Raw genomic sequence first — 24,238 nt, 5'->3', positions numbered from 1 at the left:
TTTTTAACACAGTGAGACCTAAAGCTGTGGTGACCATAAAGCCTGATAAACATGTGTTCAGAGGAGAGACTGTGACTCTCAGTTGTGAAATACAGGGAGGAGGAGACACTGAGTGGACATACAGCTGGTATAAGAAATATAACACACTCTACCCATACCGCAGAACACAGGAGTTCAGCTTCAGCTCAGTTATAAATGATGACAGTGCTGAATACACCTGCAGAGGGAGGAGAAGCAGTGACTCTCAGAGATCAGAGATCAGTGATGCTGTTACACTCACTGTATCAGGTGAGTGTGTGAGTTTATGTTATTATTTTTTGTTATAATATGCTATTAATTTTATTTTATTATATATAAAGTATTTCAATAATTTCAGCTTTCAGATTTGTTCCAGATTATTTTTCAATGAGCTACACTGTAACTGAGTCTCATTACAATAACTGTACAGCTTCCTTCTGTTTACTCTTAATTTTACTTTTAACTTTTTTTTCACATCTTAAAGACTAATTCTCTTCATTACTGGTTAAGACAGGAATCATCACTTATTAGTCAGTCTGATTGGTGGAACATCAATTCACCTTTAACTGAATTTGAAATTGTTAGGAAATAACTGATGTATAAGAAACATGTTCTTCACCTAATAGTCAATCTGATGCTACTGTCATGCTTCTGCATGTTTTTCTGGATTGATAAGTGACCGTAAGTTATATTACTGAGGCCTTGCAGTGGAAGTGCTTGATAGAAAATACATGACTTAATTCATGTGACATCATCAGGGTCAGGAGGGTTACTTTAAAAATGTATTCCTTTACAGTTACAAATAACTTCCTAAAAATTTAATCAGTAATGTAATCCAAGTGTCACAATATGAAAGTAATGTAATCTGATTACTTTTAGATTACTTCAAGGTCAAGTATGTAAATAAAGTCAAGAGAAAAGCAATATGATCAAAAATACGTTTATTTATAGCTTATTTTAGAGTTTAAAATCATGTCCAATGTTTGGATCTGTTTAAATAAAATAAATAAATAAATAAATAAATAAATAAATAAATAAATAAATAAAAGATCACTGTCCCTGATGCAGGTAACATTACATCACAAAAGTTGGGGTGACCATATTCTGGTTTTCTAAAAAGAGGACACCTTTTGTTTTAATTTTTTTTTTACTGCATTCTTTTGAATATCCATGGAATAAAATAAAACATTAGATGCCACGGGTGTACCTCCTGCCATTATTTACACATTTTACTGGCCTTGTATACGATAATGTACTGTTATGTAATATTTATACAGAAATAGAAAATTCTAAATGGTTTACAAAAGTTCAAGCAGCACTGTAGGTACAAACATACCAGCTGACTAGGGCGTACAGAGGCTGAAAGCACTGTGTGGGGACTCGGGACTTTTACACTTGAAAATACAGGTTCATTTCTTCCACCAGCGTCATCTGCAAATTTAACAAATATATATATTTATATATATTTTTAAAAGGCAACTTAAGTAAGATTTAGATCAGAATTAGATGAACAATTAAATAAATAAATAAACTTTACTATACAGGCCTTTAATATCATGAAGTCTGTGCATGGCTGTGTCTAGTGATCTGATGTTACACACAACACCAAAAAAAATCTAAATCTTCTTACAAATATAAATTAACATGAAAAGAAGACATGCATTGGATTTTAAAACTTATTTTGTGTATTTTGTCATGAATCTTCTTAATGAAAAATAAAATACACTTAATTGTCTGCAGTTTGGTTCCCAGATTAATTTATTCATTTTTAAAAATGTTTATATATTTATACTGAGCAACGAGACAAATTCACTGATTATAGCTGAAGTGCAGCGTCGTGATATGAAGTGATTTTGATAAAGTGACTCATCAAAAGATCGTCACTGATTAACGTTAGCACTTTGCTGTGTTCCCTTCATGTCAGCGCTGAAGTCTCTGTGCACGTCCCAGCTGACACTTATACGGGACACAGCATTAATTTTATTCACAACAGTTAATGTCTGTGGCTGTGTGGCATGACCAAACATTATAGTTTTATTTGTCAGTCTCTATACTTTATTTCCCTGAACTGTGCAACTGTGAACTAATCTGTGAAACCTAACTAATTAGCCAGCTAGCTAGCTACCATCCAACATTGCTTAGCCTAGCTAACTATCTAATAAACTATCTAGTGTGCTGTTGTAGCTAACTAGCTTCCTAACGTTAGACAAAGAGAAGTTAAGTGACAGTGACACTAATGTCCTTTGAGATGTTAGTTAAAATGTTGAATAGGTATTTACCATCGAAGCTTAAGTGGACGAGGACGATAAACCGCACTGTCTATACACCTGCCATTAGGAGATGTAGCAGAAAGAGACGGTTACGCGAGTTGAATTTAAAACAAACCGATTCAGCTGATGGAGTGCTCTGACGTAGATCAGAGATGACTGACAGGATGGGGAACTTCAAGGGGCCAATCAGATTTCATCTGGGGCCGGCCAGTGGTCATCTGCTTTGAGACAATGTCTATTGTAAAAAGCGCTATACAAATAAAATTGAATTGAAAAAATCTGGCCCCACCCCTGGATCTGCCAGTGCTTGTAGGAAATGTCAGTTATCTAAATTGATCTAAAAATAACAATTAGAGGATGCTCTGTGTAGGTTCTCTTTAGGTTGTTACAAAAAAAAACATGCAACATTCTGGGAAGGTTAGTTTTTGCTTACATAAAAAATAACCTACAGAAAATGTTCCTAGAACGTTATTCGGTTTCCAAAAAACGGGAAACGTATGCTTTTATGGGGGGAACGTTCTGTGTTTGCTGGTTATAAGCTGGAATATCCAATCACATCCAATCACATCAGCCAATTATTCAATCCCATGATATGTTGAGAAAAAGTCACATGACTTTTAGATGCGCATCGAGGAATTTATTCGGTAAATGTGTTTCCATCGTAGTTTATGTGCACGTTTTATCAAATAATAATATTATCTGCCTCAATTGGACACAGTTTTTTTAATGCGCATTTTGGAGATTTTATTTGTATCTGGTGTTTCCATCCAGCATTTTTTATGAAATATCCCAAAATTTGCATAAAAATACGTTGATTGACATATGGTTACTGACTTCGATCTGTGTGTGTGTGAGAGAGAGAGAGAGCGACAGAGAGAGAGCGAGAGAGCTGACTGGCTGCACTGTAACACACCTACAGTATATGTTAATAATCACAGGACATTATTTTTAAAGCTCACACAGCTGATGTGATTTTTCATTTAGTAGTTAATTTAGCATGCTACGCTAACGTAAACAATAAGCTAATATTAAGTGACTTACATTTTAGACTCAATAATGTCTGTTTTTATTCTTTTTCACCAGCGAAAATAATTCCAAACAAATCCACAGCAGGTCCTGCTCCTTTTTTCCTGCTAATTTATTTTGTTCAAATGGGAGATGTCTCATTATTTAATTTATTTTCAAAAGGGATTTGTTTTATTTATTTATTTTTACATATATGGTTTCAAGTTTCAATTATAAAAGTGTTTGAACAAACAAAAACTCTTCTGTTTTTATTCCTTCAAGGGTCACTGTAAATAATAATAATAATAATAATAATAATAATACCAGTAGTAGTAGCAGTAGTAGTAGTAGTAGTAGTAATAATAATAATAATAATAATAATAATAATAATAATAATAATAATAATAATGGTGTGAAAAGGTGATATTTTCTGAGACGGTTATCGTACCGTTCAAATCTCATACCGCTGCAACCCTACTCTATTCACCCATAAAAATAAATTGATGTAGAGTAGAGAGAGATTAGAGACCTGCATCATCACACAGCAGTTATTTTCTGACCCTCACTTCAATCTCAGTGAAGCTTTACATTTAATATCCCTATTTTCATTCTCATCATTTTACTAACTGAAAATTGTAAAATAATTTGAAAGTAGTCATAAGATGTTTAGCGTCATCACAGAGAGAGTAATACTGTTTTACTGTAGAAGTGATTAGTGTAGCAAAGACTTCACATCCTGAACTTGTGTTCCATTTCTAACAGAAAAACCTAAACCTGAACTCACATCAGATCTTAAAGGAGCTGCACTGACAGGAAACTCAGTGACTCTGTACTGTACAATGATGCCGCAGTCTGCTGGATGGAAGTTTTACTGGAGCAAACACACACGGAGCACTGAGACTGAGACTGAAACACACTCCTACACCATCTACTCAGTTAGAGTCTCTGATGGGGGTCAGTACAGGTGCAGAGCTGGAAGAGGAAACCCAGTCTACTATACACACTACAGTGATGCACTCTGGGTAAACGTTACTGGTGAGTAAGAGACTTTCTGTTAAGTGATTCTGCACAACACTGAACATATAAACAACATGTGAGCAGAGTCACAATATAGCAACATGTACACAGCTACATACAGAGAACTCTTTCAGCTAAATCATGTTATTAAAGTTAGAGAGAGACAGTGTGAGCACGGCTGAGCAGGGCTGGTGTGAGGTGAGCTGGAAAGCAAGTGGAACAACACTAGTTTAGCTTTGGTAGAAAATGTCACCAAAACCTGTAAAACTCTTTTAACAAGCTGCTCAGAGGCTGTAAAAGGGGCTTCATAAAGTTACTGCTTCAGAAGCATCAACATGCTCGAGTGGAGACCTGCCTGAGTGTGAATGAGTGAAGAGGACGAGGGTCGAACTTTTATACTGAACCACTGAGTGTAAGAGGCTGTAGAATCTGACAGAATGAGAGAGATTAGAGACTGAGTGTGTATGAGGAGTTATGAACTGATAACAGGTCTGTGTGTGTGTGTGTGTGTGGTGATGAGTAAGGATGTGTATGGCAGAGTTATTGTTTTCTATCACTATGTGTGTGTTTATTTATTTATTTATTTATTTATTTATTTATTTATTTATTCATTACTTGTAAAATCAGGAATCAAATCATTGATATCATACCAGTGTATCTTTTACCTTTAGTTTCTTGTTCCCTTGCTGACACTCAGCGTTCCTAAAGATCTTATGAAAAGATAAACAGGATGGCCAGCACACTGTAATTCAGACATGAATAAATAGTGTAGATGTTAACTGTCAGTACAGTGACCTGATTATTTTTAGGGCTGAGTCTGTATTTAAAATTGTGATCTACATTTACTTCATCAGTACTGATTGTTGTCTGTCAGAGCTTAATCATTTACATGTGAGCAGATATACTGTATCTACACTCTGAATAGTTACCTACATTCTGTATTCAATTTTAAAGTGTTAATACTTGTGTAAATAATAGTGATGGAAATGAATTCATTTATAGAAACAGTAGTGATTTTGTTTTTGTTTCTTACAGAGAGTCCTAAACCTGAGGTGATTATAAAGCCTTATACACAGGTGTTCAGAGGAGAGAGAGTGACTTTCAGGTGTGACATACAGGGAGGAGGAGACACTGAGTGGACATTCGAGTGGTATAGGGACGATAACACATTCTACACATCCCACACAACACAGGAGTTCAGCACCAGTGATTATGACAGTGGTAAATACACCTGCAAAGGGAGGAGGAGAAGTGACTCTCAGATCTCGAAGACGAGTGATCCTGTTACACTCACTGTATCAGGTGAGTCTGTGTGTGTGTGTGTGTGTGTGAGAGAGAGAGAGAGAGAGAATGTATGCTATTACTTATATATGTAAAAGTTATCACTAGTTTCAGATTTTGTTCCAGATTTTATCATATGAATAACACAGTCTCATTATAATGATTTAAAGCTCCTCTTTTTCTATTTTCTTTTGATTTTCACTTACCTATTTTAAAGTAACTGATTCATTTGATTTGTAAAGAATCACTACAACTTATTAGCTATTCTGATCGGTGGGACATTTTTCCTCAGCTATTATTTAAATTGTTAGAAAATAATTGATATTTAAGAGAAACACATTCTTCTTCACCTAATAGTCAAGCTGATTCTACTGCCAGAGTTTCACTGCTGTGATTTTACTGTAAAGAGTTAAATGATTTAATGACATTATAAAAAAAAGACACTAATGTGTGCAGCGTGGTTCAGAATTTGAGAAACGATTTATAAAACATCATGTGGAAAAGCACAGGGGCAATACAGTTATCTTTACACTTCAGTTCAATCATTAATTTTCATTTTTGTAGAGAATGTACTGCATATAAACTCACTGTAAACTTTACAATAAACACTGTATCTAATTTCTTAATTAGACACAAAGATAAAACTACTGCTTATGTTATAAATGTAAAAGCGGCTCTTCATCATTTCATATCAACAGAAAAACCCAAACCGACTGTGAGAGTGAATCCTCAGAGCTCCGTCTACACTGGAGACAGAGTTACTCTGAACTGTAATCTGAAGTCTACTGGATGGACTTTTCTCTGGTACCGAGATTATTGGCAATCAATTCCCCTGTCTCCTGGAACCAGAAAGACCAATGTACTCAGTGTAACAGTCTCTAATGAAGGAGGAACACAGTACTACTGTAAAGCACGCATTGGAAACTACGACTCAGAGATCAGTGATCCAGTTACAATTACAGTGAGAGGTACGTCATGTTTTCTACTTTTTCACTACAGACTTAAAGGAAGACGGTGAAAATGAAATTATTTTATTGTTTCAGTAATTGTTTAAAGAAGTATTATAATTGTGTAATTATGTAACTATATTATATGTTTAATTGATTCTGTATGTGTTTAAAATGTTTTACTATGTTTCTATAGCGAGACCAAAGCCTGTATTGAAAGTACAGCCAGCTGAGCGTGTGTTCATTGGGGAAACCGTCACTCTCACATGTGAGATACAGACTGGAGAATCCTGGCGTTACCTCTGGTATAGAAATAATGAAGAACTCAGTGATGCTGCAGGAAAGAAAACATACACAATCACTGATATTAAAGAGTTTAATAAAGGTGATTATACATGTAATGGAACAAAGTCATCAGACCCTAAATACACACAGACCAGCGATGGTGTTACACTGACTGTATCAGGTGAGTGTGTTTTATCTCACATATTGTTTATTCCATTAACAGTGAAAAGTGTAGAGGTGTGTTTTGTATAGAACACAGTATGTTAGATGCTCTAATGCTGTCAGTGAACTCACTTTAATAAACACTGACTGCAAATCACAGTAACTTATAATAAAATTTGTAATAAAAGATGCAGGAATTAAGTGTTTTTGGTTACTAAAAAAATGACCTACAGAAAACATTCTTAGAACGTTATTTGGTTCCCAAAATAAAACGGTAACCATACGCTAACCTGAGGGGAACGTTCTGTTTTGTTGAGTATAAGTTGGCAGCATGTGCTGAATATCCAATCACATGATTTGTTGAGGAATTCATTCAGTAAATGTGTTCCATCGTAGTTTATGTGCACGTTTTCTTATCAAATAAAAATATCATCCACCTCAATTGAGCACATAATTTTTTTAATGCACATTTTGGAGATTTTATTCGTATTAACATGGCTACTGACCCTGATCTGTGTGTGTGTGTGTGTGTGTGTGTGTGTGTGTGTGTGTGTGTGTGTGTGTGTGTGTGTGTGTCTGTCTGTGCAGTGTGAACCACGCTTAAGAGGCTGTAGAATCTGAAAGAATGAGAGAGATTAATAACAGGTGTGTGTGTGTGTGTGTGTGTGTGTGTGTGTGTGTGTGTGTGTGTGTGTGTGTGTGTGTGTGTGCAGACATGCAGTGATGAGTAAGGATGTGTGAATCAGAATTATTGTATTCTAGCACTATTTGTTCTTCTTTTTATTAAATAGACCTGTTAAAACTGTGATTAAATTATACTCAGTCAGTTATTTCTAGAATTATTGTGTATCTTTTACCTTTAGTTTCTTGTTCCCTTGCTGTCACTCAGTGTTCCTAAAGATGAATATTCAGGAAAACAGGATGAAAACACACTGTAACTCAGACATGAATCAGTAGTGAAAAAGATCTAAATCAGGGGTCTCAAACTAAAGTTGCCCTGGGGCTAATTTTGGTACCGTCATCTCATAGGTGGGTCGCAAGAGCATTAAAGTACTCCAAGAAAGTGCAATATTCTCAAATGTAATTTTTAAAATTACCATTACCAAATATTTTATTAAACAAATTTAGTAGTCGTAAACATAACCATAACAATACCATAACCATAACTTGGTACCAATTTCAACATAAATGTAATTGTTCACACACACACACACACACACAGATTTTTGTTTTGTTTTAATTCTTGCCAGACGCCTGACAGCGCTTCTTCTCACACAATTGAGATACATTTGCCCAGATTGTAGAGGTTGTAGTCGAAACCCTAAGTAAAGCTTCAAGATGGGCGTCAGTAATCCTGGACCTGTACTTGCATTTATTAAAGTTCATTGTTGAGAAACGTTTTTCACACAGATATGTGCTTCCAAAAAGGCACAGTAACCGACTGAACATTTTTAACAGTTCTGGGAAGGATGGAGGCAAGTCTCTCAGAAATTGTCCAATGAGATCTGCTTTTCCCTGTGCCTCCCTGAATTTAGTTTTTAGTTCACTGTTACACTGCAAGTCAATAAGTTCCATTTGCAAGACACTTGGGACACTCTGCACATCAACTGAGAACGGGTCTGCAAACATCTGGAAAGTGTCACGGTGTGCCTTGAAATCAGCAAAGCGTTCATCGAATTCCTGCAGTAGGTTGTCAATAGCGGATGTATATTTATCACCAGGGAATGATGTGCCCTCCTCCACAAGAGATCTGCATGATGGGATCTCATGATCATGATCAGGTTTTTTGCAGAAACCTGACATTTCCACAATCTCAGTTTTATGGAGAAGGCTTTCACATTTTCATAAGCTGCTGTGATGAGCTGATCAGTTCCCTGGAGCTTCAGGTTAAGGATGTTTAGCTCATGTGTTATGTCCACTAGGAAGGCAAGATCCATCACCCATTTTGGATCATCAAATTCATGAACATCCATTCTGCCATCTTCCATGAATCTCTTCACCTCTGTTCTTAACTCAAAGAACCTCTTCAGGACATTTCCCCTGCTGAGCCAGCGCACCTCAGTAAAGTAAAGTACATCACCATATGCTGACTCAATTTCTTACAAAAAGGCCTTGAACTGGTGGTGCTGCAGACCCCTGGATCTGATATAATTAATACATTTCAGGACAACAGACATGGCATGTTCATATTTCAGGCACTTGCTGCACAGTGCCTGTTGGTGTATAATGCAGTGCAGAACAACTGCTGGATCTGCTTTTTCCTCTTCTAATTATCTTTGTACCAGCGCAACCAGTCTGTTTTTTTCTGCCTGTCATAGATGGGACTCCGTCAGTTGTAATGCCTACCAGTCGACTCCATGGTAAACGAGCACACTCAAACGCGTCACACGGATCCTGAAAAATATCTTCCGATGTGGTGCGGCCTTGCATTGGACACAAACTTAGCAACTCTTCTGTCACTTCGAACGCCTCATTAATACCCCTTATGAAAATTACGAGCTGAGCATTGTCAGTTTCATCTGTGCTTTCATCAAGAGTCACAGAGTATGCAGTGAAAGCTTTAACTTTGTCACATAAGTGATCGTAAATGTCACTTGATAACTCGCTGATCTGCTGCACCACCGTGTTAGCCGATAGCGCTATATTGTTGAACAAGCTCTTTATTGCTGGACATAAAATAACCGCAACTTTCATCATGCAGTCCTTCAGAAACGGGCCTTCAGTGAAAGCTTTCCGGCTTTGGCGATTAATTCACTCACCACATAACCTGCCTCTACTGCAGTATCAGCTAGCTTTTTGCTTTATGAAAAATACTTTACTGAGATATAAATCCTCTCTGTAGCTGTGGCTCGTGTTGCCCTCTCATCTCCCCCATACTTCCCGTACTGCTCTCCATGTTTAGTCCAATAATGACGCTTGATATTATATTCCTTTAAAATTTTTTCGTTGCATATCAGGTAGGTAGCATTTCTATTACACTAAACAAAAAAAAATACTGGGTAGTCCATCTTTCTTGAAACAGTCTGTGTTCATCATCCACCTTACGTTTTGATTTTGACAGCAACATCTTTGTTCTTCAGCACCTTGCGTGCATTTTGGCCAACTTTGACCTTTACCATAACAAACAAAATGCATTAAAAAAAAAAAAAACATAACTGTGTTTTTATTTTAATTATTTCAAAAGGGTAGCTTAAATTGGCATGGAAGCACTATAAAATATCTATTATAATATATTAGATTTGGCGGGCCAGATTATATTGTTTTTTTTACATCCCGTCATGAGCCGGACTGAGGGGGAAGGCGGGCCTGAAGTGGCCCCCGGGCCGGGAGTTTGAGACCCCTGAAAATGATCAGAACAGTAACTTGATTAATTTTAGGTTTGAGTCAGTTTTCCTAACAGTGATCTACATTTACTTCATTAGTAGTGATTGTTAAAATGACTCAATCCAGCTCTGACAGAACTTAATCATTTACATGTGAGCAGATATACTGTATTCCATTTAAAAATCTTACTACTCATTTAAATAATGCTGTTGGGAATTAATTCATACATAAAGAAGTACTGATTTTCTTTCTTTTTTTTAACACAGTGAGTCCTAAACCTGTGGTGATTACTTTAAGGTCAAGTATGTAAATAATACAAAGTAATTTCAAGAATGAAATAATTTCAAGAGAAAAGCAATATCATCTAAAATAGTTTTATTTATAGCTTATTTTAGATTTTAAAATCATGTCCAATGTTTGGATCTGTTTAAATAAAATTAAATAAATAAATAAATAAATAAATAAATAAATAAATAAAAGATCGCTGTTCCTGATGCAGGTAACATTACATCACAAAAGTTGGGGTGACCATATTCTGGTTTTCTACAAATAGGACACCTTTTGTTTTAATTTTTTTTTTACTACATTCTTTTGAATATCCATGGAATAAAATAAAACATTAGATGCCACGAGTGTACCTCCTGCCATTATTTACACATTTTACTGGCCATGTATACGATAATGTACTGTTATGTAATATTTATGCAGAAATAGAAAATTCTAAATGGTTTACAAAAGTTCAAGCAGCACTGTAGGTACAAACATACCAGCTGACTAGGGCGTACAGAGGCTGAAAGCACTGTGTGGGGACTCGGGACTTCTACACATGAAAATACAGGTTCATTTCTTCCACCAGCGTCATCTGCAAATTTAACAAATATATATATATATTTATATTTTTAAAAAGGCAACTTAAGTAAGATTTAGATCAGAATTAGAAGAACAATTAAATAAATAAATAAACTTTACTATACAGGCCTTTAATATCATGAAGTCTGTGCATGGCTGTGTCTGGTGATCTGATGTTACACACAACACCAATAAAAATCTTCTTAAAAATATAAATGAACATGAAAAGAAGACATGCATTGGATTTTAAAACTTATTTTGTGTATTTTGTCATAAATCTTCTTAATGAAAAATAAAATACACTTAATTGTCTGCAGTTTGGTTCCCAGATTAATTTATTCATTTTTAAAAATGTTTATATATTTATACTGAGCAACGAGACAAATTCACTGATTATAGCTGAAGTGCAGCGTCGTGATATGAAGTGATTTTGATAAAGTGACTCATCAAAAGATCGTCACTGATTAACGTTAGCACTTTGCTGTGTTCCCTTCATGTCAGCGCTAAAGTCTCTGTGCACGTCCCAGCTGACACTTATACGGGACACAGCATTCATTTTATTCACAACAGTTAATGTCTGTGGCTGTGTGGCATGACCAAACATTATAGTTTTATTTGTCAGTCTCTATACTTTACTTCCCTGAACTGTGCAACTGTGAACTAATCTGTGAAACCTAACTAATTAGCCAGCTAGCTAGCTACCATCCAACATTGCTTAGCCTAGCTAACTATCTAATAAACTATCTAGTGTGCTGTTGTAGCTAACTAGCTTCCTAACGTTAGACAAAGAGAAGTTAAGTGACAGTGACACTAATGTCCTTTGAGATGTTAGTTAAAGAGTTGAATAGGTATTTACCATCGAAGCTTAAGTGGACGAGGACGATAAACCGCACTGTCTATACACCTGCCATTAGGAGATGTAGCAGAAAGAGACGGTTACGCGAGTTGAATTTAAAACAAACCGATTCAGCTGATGGAGCACTCTGACGTAGATCAGAGATGACTGACAGGATGGGGAACTTCAAGGGGCCAATCAGATTTCATCTGGGGCCGGCCAGTGGTCATCTGGCCCCACCCCTGGATCTGCCAGTGCTTGTAGGAAATGTCAGTTATCTAAATTGATCTAAAAATAACAATTAGAGGATGCTCTGTGTAGGTTCTCTTTAGGTTGTTACAAAAAAAACCTGCAACATTCTGGGAAGGTTAGTTTTTGTTTACATAAAAAATAACCTACAGAAAATGTTCCTAGAACGTTATTCGGTTTCCAAAAAACGGGAACCGTATGCTTTTGTGAGGGGAACGTTCTGTGTTTGCTGGTTATAAACTGGAATATCCAATGACATCCAATCACATCAGCCAATTATTCAATCCCATGATATGTTGAGAAAAAGTCACATGACTTTTTGATGCGCATCGAGGAATTTATTCGGTAAATGTGTTTCCATCATAGTTTATGTGCACGTTTTATCAAATAATAATATTATCTGCCTCAATTGAACACAATTTTTTTAATGCACATTTTAGAGATTTTATTTGTATCTGGTGTTTCCATCCAGCATTTTTTATGAAATATCCCAAAATTTGCATAAAAATACGTTGATTGACATATGGTTACTGACTTCGATCTGTGTGTGTGTGTGTGTGTGTGAGAGAGAGAGAGACAGAGCGAGAGAGCTGTCTGGCTGCACTGTAACACACCTACAGTATATGTTAATAATCACAGGACATTATTTTTAAAGCTCACACAGCTGATGTGATTTTTCATTTAGTAGTTAATTTAGCATGCTACGCTAATGTAAACAATAAGCTAATATTAAGTGACTTATATTTTAGACTCAATAATGTCTGTTTTTATTCTTTTTCACCAGCGAAAATAATTCCAAACAAATCCACAGCAGGTCCTGCTCCTTTTTTCCTCCTAATTTCTTTTGTTCAAATGGGAGATGTCTTATTATTTAATTTATTTTCAAAAGGGATTTGTTTTATTTATTTATTTTTACACATATGGTTTCAAGTTTAAATTATAATAGTGTTTGTTCAAACAAAAACTCTTCCGTTTTTATTCCTTCAAGGGTCACTGTAAATAATAATAATAATAATAATAATAATAATAATAATAATAATAATAATAACAATAATACCAGTAGTAGTAGTAGTGGTAGTAGTAGTAATAATAATAATAATAGTGTAATACCGTGAAACAGTGATATTTTCTGAGATGGTTATCGTTCTGTGCGAATCTCATACCGCTGCAACCCTACTCTATTCACCCATAAAAATAAATTGATGTAGAGTAGAGAGAGATTAGAGACCTGCATCATCACACAGCAGTTATTTTCTGACCCTCACTTCAATCTCAGTGAAGCTTTACATTTAATATCCCTATTTTCATTCTCACCATTTTACCAACTGAAAATTGTAAAATAATTTGAAAGTAGTCATAAGATGTTTAGCGTCATCACAGAGAGAGTAATACTGTTTTACTGTAGAAGTGATTAGTGTAGTAAAAACTTCACATCCTGAACTTGTGTTCCATTTCTAACAGAAAAACCTAAACCTGAACTCACATCAGATCTTAAAGGAGCTGCACTGACAGGAAACTCAGTGACTCTGTCCTGTACAATGATGCCGCAGTCTGCTGGATGGAAGTTTTACTGGATCAAACCCACACAGAGCCCTGAGACTGAGACTGAAACACACTCCTACATCTACATCAGATCAGTTAGTGTCTCTGATGGATTTCAGTACAAGTGCAGAGCTGGAAGAGGAAACCCAGTCTACTACACACACTACAGTGATGCATTCTGGGTAAACATTACTGGTGAGTAAGAGACTTTCTGTTAAGTGATTCTGCACAACACTGAACATATAAACAACATGTGAGCAGAGTCACAATATAGCAACATATACACAGCTACATACAGAGAACTCTTTCAGCTAAATCATGTTATTAAAGTTAGAGAGAGACAGTGTGAGCACGGCTGAGCAGGGCTGGTGTGAGGTGAGCTGGAAAGCAAGTGGAACAACACTAGTTTAGCTTTAGTAGAAAATGTTCTGGGTGGTTGCTAGGCTGTTGCTAGGTGGTTGCTAGGGTGTTGCTAATTGGTTGCTATGGTGTTCTAGGTGGTTGCTAGACTGTTGCTAGGGTGATGCTAGGCAGTTGCTAGGGTGTTCTAGGCGGTTATTAGGGTGTTGCTATGCAGTTGCTAGGGTGTATTAGGCAGTTATTAGGGTGCTGCAAGGCAGTTGCTAGGGTGGTTGCTAGGTGGTTGCTAGAGTGTTCTGGGTGGTTGTTAGGCGATTGCTAACATGATGCTAGGCAATTGCTAGGGTGTTCTGGGTGCTTGCTAGATGGTTGCTAGGGTGTTCTGGGTGGTTGCTATGGTCAATTAGTATTAGTACACTGCTAATATCAATTAGCATGTTGCTAGCATTAATTAGCTTGTTGCTAGCATGACTTAGCATGTTGTTAGCATGTTTTACCATGCTGCTAGCATGAATTAGCATTTTGCTAGCATGAATGAGCATGCTGCTAGCATAACATTCCAATACTTTTAGGCTTTGGGCCTGTGTACTCAGGTGTGTGTGAGTTTTGACATTTGGAGCCAGGATCTGAACATTCCCTCAATGTAAGACACAGGGTTTTTTGTGGAATTTTCAGCGCCCGTAACGGGAATACCGGAAGTCCATTCGGTTCGGAAAAATAGAGCCTGACCCGTCTGATCGGCCTGAGGGACTGTGCCTAGTTTCTTGGAAGTAGCTTGAAAGCTCAACGAGTTATAACAATCAAAAATTTGTAATGCAAGTCAATGGGAATTTTGGTCACTTTGAAAAGTCACAGCACACCTCTCCTTAATAAGCTGACCGATTTGTGTAGAAGAATAAATAAATATTTAAATAAACTTTTAGTTTAATCTCTTATTTTGCTGACTTCACACTGAAAGCTGTCACTTAAAAAAAAAAAAAAAAAATATATATATATATATATATATATATATATATATATATATATATATATATATATATATATATATATATACTTACCAAAAATAAATATTATATTATTATAAACAAAAATGCTAATATGATATATAATTATTGAAATACATTGAAATATCATAATTATACTAAAATGCTTTATTAGTTCTGAATTTTGCAATGAGTTTATTTAGTTTAAATAAGAAATTTGAGTATTTTGGAGGAAGTGAAAAAGGTTATTTGTGCATCATTATTTCAGTTGTTTAGTTGTAATTAAATGATGGCTTGATAATGTACAGACGATTTATGTGCACTGAATGTGGTTATCTTCAGAATTCCATCTATAAAAGTTCTTTCTGATGTAATAATACTGCTGAGATCTAATCTGTGTATTATATCAGTGTAATTTTCTTTCAGAGAGTGCTAAAGCTGTGGTGACCATAAAGCCTGATAAACATGTGTTCAGAGGAGAGACTGTGACTCTCAGATGTGAAATACAGGGAGGAGGAGACACTGAGTGGACATACAGCTGGTATAAGAAAGTTAACACACTCTACCCATCCCGCACAACACAGGAGTTCAGCTTCAGCTCAGTTAGAAATGATGACAGTGCTGAATACACCTGCATAGGGAGGAGAAGCAGTGACTCTCAGAGCTCAGAGATCAGTGATGCTGTTACACTGACTGTATCAGGTGAGTGTGTGAGTTTGTTTTATCTTATCATTAATTATATATAAGATTACCACTCTGTATGATTTTATTTATTTATTTTTACATTTGTTGTCCATCAGATGCAGCAGAGGCAGTAGTGAGTGTGTCTCCACTGCGCTGGCTGACTGAAGGAGACTCAGTGACTCTAAGCTGTGAGGTTAAACACTCCTCTACAGGCTGGACATTCAGCTGGTACACAGAGGTTCCCTCCAGAGACAGTCAGGGTTCCCTCAGGTACAGTACAGCGCTCCTCTCAGACAGCAGCAGAGGATCTGGAGGCTCCTACACTCTCAGTCCTGTTACTGTGAATCACACAGGAGTTTATATGTGCAGAGCAGAGAGAGGAGAACCAGTCTTTCACACACGGGACAGTAACCTACAGCCACTGTGCATCACTGGTGAGGAAATAAATCAACATCAGTGGTGTGTGTGTGCTTGTGTGTGTGTGTGTGTGTGTGTGTGTGTGTGTGTGTAGGGGGGATGGAAGGACAGCAGATAAATAAATTGGGAAACTGAAACTTTTACTGAAACAAACTGAAGCAAAAATCTGAAACTTTTACAGTTGTGTAATCATTATTATCTGAGACTGTTTCAGGAGCATTTTATAAACTCCAGTAATGACCAGTGAATTACTAAAATCTAATTACTTGATGATTTATAAACATGTGTCAACATAATGTATATTGTTAATAAACAGTGAGAATTAACTCTTTAAACTGACAGTTTATTATTCAGTTACTCATCCTACACCGTGTTCAGTAACTACTAGTTAAGGTGTGTAGTTACTAAATCTGAACTCACTGCTGTTTTCTCAGACTTTAAATGATTAACACTGTATTTTTTTGCTTTTTACATTTTTTATTTGAAAATGTCTTTGAAGATAAGACAAGTGCATACTATCTACGTATTTTTTTTTATCATATTGCTTTATTTTACATGCTCGGTGATGACATTTTAATTGTTCATGATGTTTACCTATCTATCTATCATTAATTTTCCATATGTAATATGTTCTGTTCACAACCATAATATATAATGTGTGTGTTTCAGGTGAATCTCCTCCAGTGTCTCTGATCATCAATCCCAGCAGAACTCAACACTTTACTGCTGACTCTCTCTCACTGAGCTGTGAGGACCAGAGTGACTCTACTGGATGGACAGTGAGAGGATACACACACAGTGAGACAGTGTCTGATTGTTCATCAGTTTCAGGATCTTCATGTAACATCAGCTCCCTCTCTACATCACACACTGGAGTTTACTGGTGTCAGTCTGAATCTGGAGGACGCAGTAATCCTGTCAACATCACAGTGCACCGTGAGTCTTCAATGTTCTCATCAGTAATATTTTAATATACATACCTGGACCTAACATTTACAAAAAATCAAGTATTGTAACGAAGTGAAGTGATATTCTCTCTGCATCACTCTGCCTTGGTTAACATAACTGCATAGTTGTACATTTACATAACCTTAATACATGATGAAAACTCTAATGTATAAACTATGCTCATAGTTAGTTCTTAAGTTATGTCCATGCTCTTTAAGATTTATGATGTTAAGATTTATGATTTATGGCAGGATAGCACTATTAGCTACAAAACCTAAACATGTTCTATATATCTAACTGGTTTAATGTGAATGTTACTATTCATAATATTCAATCTATAACTTAACTCCAGTTCATTTATGAATTCAACATGAGCTTTGAGTGATTTATAATTGTAAAATACATAAATAAATAAATAAAAATCAAATAAAAAATAAATCAGCATTGAACCACAAGCAAAATAGAATACTAGAAAAATATAGGTAAGGGAAGTTGGAGCCTGGGGGTCATATTAACGCTACATTGCATATTAAACAAAAAAGTTACATGGATTTGCCAACCATATAACAGGTGATTCCATACAATGCAGTTTTTTGTAGATTTCTAGGCCATATTGATCTGTTTGTCATGTAAGCTCTTTCTTGTAGCTTCCATAATTATAACCATAATTTATGATCCATACCAAGTCCCAGGGAAAATATATACAGATCTGGAGTCAGAACAGACATTTCCACATCTACCCTTCAGACAGTTACATATATATCTAACAGCTGGTCCATCTCTGTACACGGGCACGAGTCTGAGGGCTTTAGTTACAGAACCCTAGCAGTATGAAGTATACTGCAGTATCACTTTATCTAGCTTTATAAATAGAAACAGAAATTTGTGGTGACATTATTTGTGAGCTAAAGCTAGCCAGTGAACTGTGTATCCTAGGTAGATATGTAGATATGGCCAGCAGATATTTATTATTCATAAAACCAAAGAGTAAAGCAACAAACAACAACACTGAACATAAAACCTCTGCACAGCTGTTTCAGACAACTGCTCAGATATTTTATTTAGCTTAGCACATATTGCTACAGCCAACAACTTACCTGATATAAAGTGTTCATTACAGACAATGGGGTGTTTTGGTAAAATAAAATATTATTTTTTCATGCTATTGTCACATCTTCTACAATCTTTTGGTCATAAATATAGCAGTGTGGTCATACAGTAATGCCACATGAAACAGCTAGATAGAGGTCTGAATGTTAGAATTATATTTGTATTTTAGACACTGTGTGATTTCAGTGTCTTCTTTCTCTTTCCTACAGATGGTCATGTGATCCTGGACAGTCCTGTCCATCCTGTGACTGAGGGACATCCTCTGACTTTACGCTGTTTATCTCGCAACTCAAATACCTCAGCTTCTGGTGTTGATTTCTATAAAGATGGTTCAGTCCTGCAGAAGAAGACTACAGGAGAGATGACCATCAGTACTGTCTCAAAGTCAGATGAAGGTTTCTACCACTGTAAACACCCAGAGAGAGGAGAGTCACCCAAAAGCTGGGTTTCGGTCAGAAGTGAGGAAACAATGTCTTCTTACTTGAGTTAGATTTGTAATAAGATAAAATTTCAGTATTCAGTGTTTAAATGAATATTTGGGTTCCCTTCTTTCTCTAGCTTCAGATTCTGAATCTACTGGTGTAATTATAGGACTGAGTTTGACCTTCGTGTTTGTCATCTTAATGATCTTACTGATCCTGCTGCTGCACTTCAAGAAGAAAAAAGGTTTGATGGTCAGCTCTTTATGTCCATAGAACAAGGAGGAAAAATTAATTTCATGTTTCACCAAATATACTTATGTGTAAAGGCAGTGTTTTAACCTGTATTACTGCTTTACTCTGTTGAGAAGGTGTAGAATATCAGACTCCTTCTCCAGTAAATCAGGACACCAATCAGCCTGCAGGTCCGTCTGCAGTAACAATAAACACACCAGATTTTGTTTTTGACATTAGTTAACCTTTTCCTCTAAAGTCTTTATTGTTTCTGTTTAAAAGATGGTGAGAACATCTACGAAAATGCTGATATCAGGACCACAGGTAAAGTATATCTAAATTTTTGCTCCTAAATGTGAGATAGATTTGGCAACACAACACTGCAAGAGCTTCTGTTTCTGTAACGACTATTTTATTCTCTTCTAGATGATTCTGCAGCTGGAACCAGCAATATGATCCACTCACAGGATGTCCACAGATACAAGACACAAAATGGTAAGATACTGCATGAAACTAATGTCAAATGTTTGCCTTTGGTGTTTGAAGATAATGTAAAATAATTTCTGGATAATTTTCCTCAATAAATAAATGACCAAGTATAATATTTATGTATCATTTGTATAATGGGGTTCTCTTTATCTGTCTCTTATTTAGGAATTTTGTGAAAATCTGATGATATTTATGCAGAAATATATATATTTTTTAAATTCTAAAGTATTCACAGGCTTTCAATCAACACAGTATATAAACACTTTTACTTTCAAAACAACATTGTCTTTCCCTTGCTCAAGGACCCAACAGTGGCAGCTGGGCAGTGCTTGGGTTTCAACTCATGATCTTCTGATCAGTAGCCGAGTGAACCACTGAGCTACCACTGCACTAATTAGTTATACATAGTTTATCAATGAGCAGAGCATTTGAAGATGAAAAGTAGAATAAACAATTAGTGTGTTACCTCACAATCACACTAAATCAACTGGAAACAGATTTTGTTAAAACCATTCATTTAGTTCATGTTTGTGTGTGTGTGTATGTTTGTGTGTGTGTGTGTGTGTGTGTATGTGTGTGTGTGTGTGTGTGTGTGTTTAAAAAAAAGAAAATTCAGTAACTAGTTTAGCAATATTAAACAATGCAGTACCACCAGCATTAGGATTTCTGCAAGATACAATCTACTGGAATAGAAACCAGAGGTTATGCTTTGCTCAAATGTTTATTAACACGCCTGCAAAGTTCTGGGAAAAATCTTATAGACAGATAGATTAAAGATTAACACGGAGTGCATCATAATGAATCATGGAGGTAGTGCCATGGAGAAGGCCTGTGTGGTAGCTAGTGAAATTGGATTTTTATTTTATTTTATTTGTTATACAGCATCATATAGTATAGAGTTTGCTTAGTGATTCTGATACAAACATGAAGAGTGAGAAAACAAAGCTGTGTCTGTTGTCTTTTATAGATGCTGCTGGACTGAGTGATGTGACTTATGCTGATATTGAACTGAAAAACCAAAAGAAACCAAAGAGAAAACAAGGTGGGACTAAATTCTTTCCATTTATGTATGAACACTATTTTACATTTCATTTAACCCTTAAACCCTTTCATTATTTGCCAGTTATTCAACCTAAAGCATCATATTCAATAACTGCTATGAATCATTCAGTAACTAAAATGAAAATGATAGCAGGTAATAGAGGTAAGTGTAATGTAGTTATGGAAGTTCAAGGGGTTAATAGAATGTGTGTTTTATCTTAGCGAATGCTAAATCAGTGACTGTTTCTCATTAGGAAAGACCAGTGAGGGAGCTGACACTGTTTACTCAGAACTGAAGCAGAACACAGATAAAGGTAAGATGAGCTTAAAGTGTATACACAATCTCTCCAGATAACAGTATTGCTTCATCAAACGAGATATTTCTACTACATTTACACTCTTAAAATAACTCTAATAACTCTTAATGCTCTTGTAGAGATTTAGAAATGTGCAAACAGATGAAGGCACATCAATACAAATCACCCAGAGAATAGGCAAGGATTAATAGCCTGGAAGTCAGAACTGGGACATAATTAAGACATTATTTGACAGTATTTCAATAATCTTAACCCAATAAACTTCCAATAATCTATTATCACCATTTCTGTATCACTCAAATCAAAGACTGTAGATATGCATGGGCATTGTAACAAGGTTTAAGCAGCAGGTTGCAGCTAAATTTTTAACCGTGGTGATTTTACATTCACTGTACATTTTAATTACATCTCCATAAATTCATTTAGAGAATAGTGTTCTGTTCATTTTACAACTTCACTTGGCCTTGATATCTCCTAAGTATTTTTCCTTCACAATAAATGCATTTTAATAAAATTTTATAAAGGGCATTGTTGATGAGGCCATGGACAGTTTCGGGATGAGCTGATCATCAGCTAGACTATAGCACAGAAAACTTCATCTGACATCTTTCAAAATTTGTACCAAAGATTCACTTTGTTGATAAATTTGACCGTTCTGTAGTAAAGCAATATCTTCTACTGTAACCTGTTCTAACAGACCCTCTGGGTGATCTTTGTAGTTTTTCTGGTATGTGGCTCATTTTGATGCCTAAACTAGCTCATTAACTAGCTAGCTAGCTGCTTCATAACATTAGCAAACTGAAACACCTTGAAGGGGGGATGAAGGGGGGAACAGTCTAGTGTCACGATTCCCCTTGAAGCAGCGTGCTCTAAGCACGAATGCGCGAGCACCTGCTTTTCCGTTGTTGACTGTAATGACATCTGGACACGTGTGTTTTGTTTATGTTTCTGTCATGTCTCCTCCCTGTTCTGTCATTGGCTGGGATTTCACGTGGGTCTGAATTGCTCTCAGCTGCTAGCGGTTTAGACGCTGATCATGTCCGCATATATACCGCGCGCCTCCCAGCACACAACGCGGAAGAGCAATATTTTAGAGTTCGTTTAGCGCGTGTCATAGTCACGGTCCATGTTTAGAGTTAGTTCGCGCTGGATTATCCGCTTCCAGTCCCTCGTCATAGTTCGTTTCTTGTTTTGGTTATCGACCTAGATTCCTGCCTTGCCCCGTGTATGCCTGTTTGCCAGTCGCCTGACCTCTTGCATGTTTGTGGATTACGTTTTGGATCACGTTTTGGATTTGTCTGCCTGTCTCTCTTTCTAATAAACAACTGTTCATCCTGCACTTGCATCCGTCCTATCTCTGCTCCGTCACGATTCGTGACATCTAGCTAAATTAGCTCTCTTGTGAGATGTCATAATAATCCAGTTTAGATATTAAAATTGCCCAGTCATGTCAGATTTAAATGATTAATTATTAATACTATTATTATATTATTACATTTAGGTGGCTAGGTTAACCAGTCACTCCTCATATAGTGTGTGTGTGTATGTATGTATATATATGTGTGTATATATATGTATATATATGTGTGTATATATATATATATATATATATATATAACTACACAGGCAGTGCCATGGTGTGGGCCTGTGTGGTCGCTAAAACTGGATTGTTAATTTATTATACTTTGAAGAATTGGCAACAGCAGCATGATATACCAATATACTGCTAAGGCAACTATGGGGAGCTACAGGGCCAAGACGCGAAATGTCCTTAAATGACCAAATTAATTACCTAATGTGAATCCCACACAGCTGCAATTCACTCCACGCAAAAATAAGCACTGACTTAAAATAGCAGCATTATGGGGATAATATATCTGTGTGAAACGAGATTAAAGGTTAGACTTGACTGATCTGCTAACTAAGTGTACTTGTTTGTATGCAAAGTTTTGTGTTTTTTTTTTTCTGCATCATCCAGTGGATAGCTGTGACCATTTAGTCTTATGAATATAACATTTTAAGGGAAACATTTGATTGTGTTAAATTCAGAATCTGGGACAGTTGGACAGGTAACTGTAATTGGTTCAGGACTGTGTTGTAGCGTGTGATTTGTAGAAGTTTTCTACAGGATTGTGACACAAACATGAAGAGTGAGAAAGCTGTGTCTGTTGTCTTTTATAGATGCTGCTGCTGGACTGAGTGATATGACTTATGCTAAAATTGAACTGAAAAACCAAAAGAAGCCAAAGAGAAAACAAGGTGGGACTAAATTCTTTCAATTTATGTATGGCCACTGTTTTAGATTTTATTTTACCTTTACACCCTTTAATTATTTGCCAGTTATTCAACCTAAAGCATCGTATTCCATAACTGCTACAAATCATTCAGTAAGTAAAATGAAAATAACAGAAGGTAATAGAGGTAAGTGTAATGTAGTTATGGAAGTTTAAGGGGTTAATAGAATGTGTGTTTTATCTTAGCGAATGCTAAATCAGTGACTGTTTCCCATTAGGAAAAAGCAGTGTGGGAGCTGACACTGTTTACTCAGAACTGAAGCAGATCACAGATAAAGGTAAGATGAGCTTAAAGCATATACACAATCTCTCCAGATAACAGTATTGCTTAAGCAAACAGATATTTTTACACTGCTTTTACTACATTTACACTACATTAAGTAATATGGCAGATGCTCTTATAGAGATTTAGAAATGTGCAAACAGATGAAGGAACATCAATACAAATCACCCAGAGAATAGGCAAGGATTAATAGCCTGAAAGTCATAACTGGGACACAAGTACCATAAAGACACGGATTTAAGAAATTACTTGGTAGTATTTCAATAATTCGATGACTGTATTTGGCTGGGCATCATAACAGGGGTTTCAAAATGAAGCGAAAAAGTCCTGTGAGGCCCTCTAGTGGCTGGTTGCAGTGCAATTTAGACCAGTTCTATATTTCTTTAACTTTCAGTTTAATTCTGGTCTAAAAAACTATTTTAGTTTTAAACACAGAATCAAAATTGATTTACTGGGCTGGATTACAACCTTGCACTTCAATGTAGTTGGTAATTAATGGGGCAAGTATCAACGTATGCACATGAGAACAAAGAAAATCAGTGTTAATGAAAAAAATTGGCAGGAATTTTAGTTCAGTTTGGCCTTCAGAAATATTTACACATAACTATAGTAAATGTTTGATAAATGGCACCCAATAATAGTTATATCATTAATAACTAAATGATATAAAATGTCCTTTGTGCGTAGGTCCCTGAAGAAAGTTTAGAGTCTCCAATCAAGAATTGTTGAAACAGCTGAAGAACATATTTACACATATTTTAGGGGGCACATTGTAGTGTTTGGAAAGCTTGGTTTTTGCTTAATACAAAACTAAGCATTGTACAAATTCCTGATATGAATGTTAAAGGAGGAACAGGAAGCAATTTTAAAATTAT

At 36.0% G+C, this 24,238-nt stretch overlaps 1 protein-coding gene across 1 annotated transcript in view; it reads left to right on the top strand.

Moving 5' to 3' along the window:
- Window positions 1-24,238, top strand: part of LOC108261553 (titin) — a 102,181-nt gene that overhangs the window by 15,358 nt on the left and 62,585 nt on the right. Inside the window, exons 7-23 of the mRNA XM_053681428.1 lie at window positions 13-288; window positions 4,056-4,328; window positions 5,346-5,612; window positions 6,290-6,559; window positions 6,735-7,004; window positions 13,704-13,979; window positions 15,554-15,829; window positions 15,928-16,245; window positions 16,898-17,164; window positions 18,496-18,744; window positions 18,845-18,952; window positions 19,077-19,130; window positions 19,222-19,263; window positions 19,366-19,434; window positions 20,396-20,470; window positions 20,724-20,783; window positions 22,968-23,045. Of these exons, the coding sequence (XP_053537403.1) occupies window positions 13-288; window positions 4,056-4,328; window positions 5,346-5,612; window positions 6,290-6,559; window positions 6,735-7,004; window positions 13,704-13,979; window positions 15,554-15,829; window positions 15,928-16,245; window positions 16,898-17,164; window positions 18,496-18,744; window positions 18,845-18,952; window positions 19,077-19,130; window positions 19,222-19,263; window positions 19,366-19,434; window positions 20,396-20,470; window positions 20,724-20,783; window positions 22,968-23,045 (3,228 nt within the window). The remainder of the gene's footprint in view (window positions 1-12; window positions 289-4,055; window positions 4,329-5,345; window positions 5,613-6,289; window positions 6,560-6,734; window positions 7,005-13,703; window positions 13,980-15,553; window positions 15,830-15,927; window positions 16,246-16,897; window positions 17,165-18,495; window positions 18,745-18,844; window positions 18,953-19,076; window positions 19,131-19,221; window positions 19,264-19,365; window positions 19,435-20,395; window positions 20,471-20,723; window positions 20,784-22,967; window positions 23,046-24,238) is intronic.

The sequence above is a fragment of the Ictalurus punctatus genome, chromosome 7 (genome assembly GCF_001660625.3).
Source record: "Ictalurus punctatus breed USDA103 chromosome 7, Coco_2.0, whole genome shotgun sequence".
NCBI classification, from domain to species: domain Eukaryota; kingdom Metazoa; phylum Chordata; class Actinopteri; order Siluriformes; family Ictaluridae; genus Ictalurus; species Ictalurus punctatus.
This window is presented reverse-complemented; position numbering and strand designations above follow the sequence as displayed.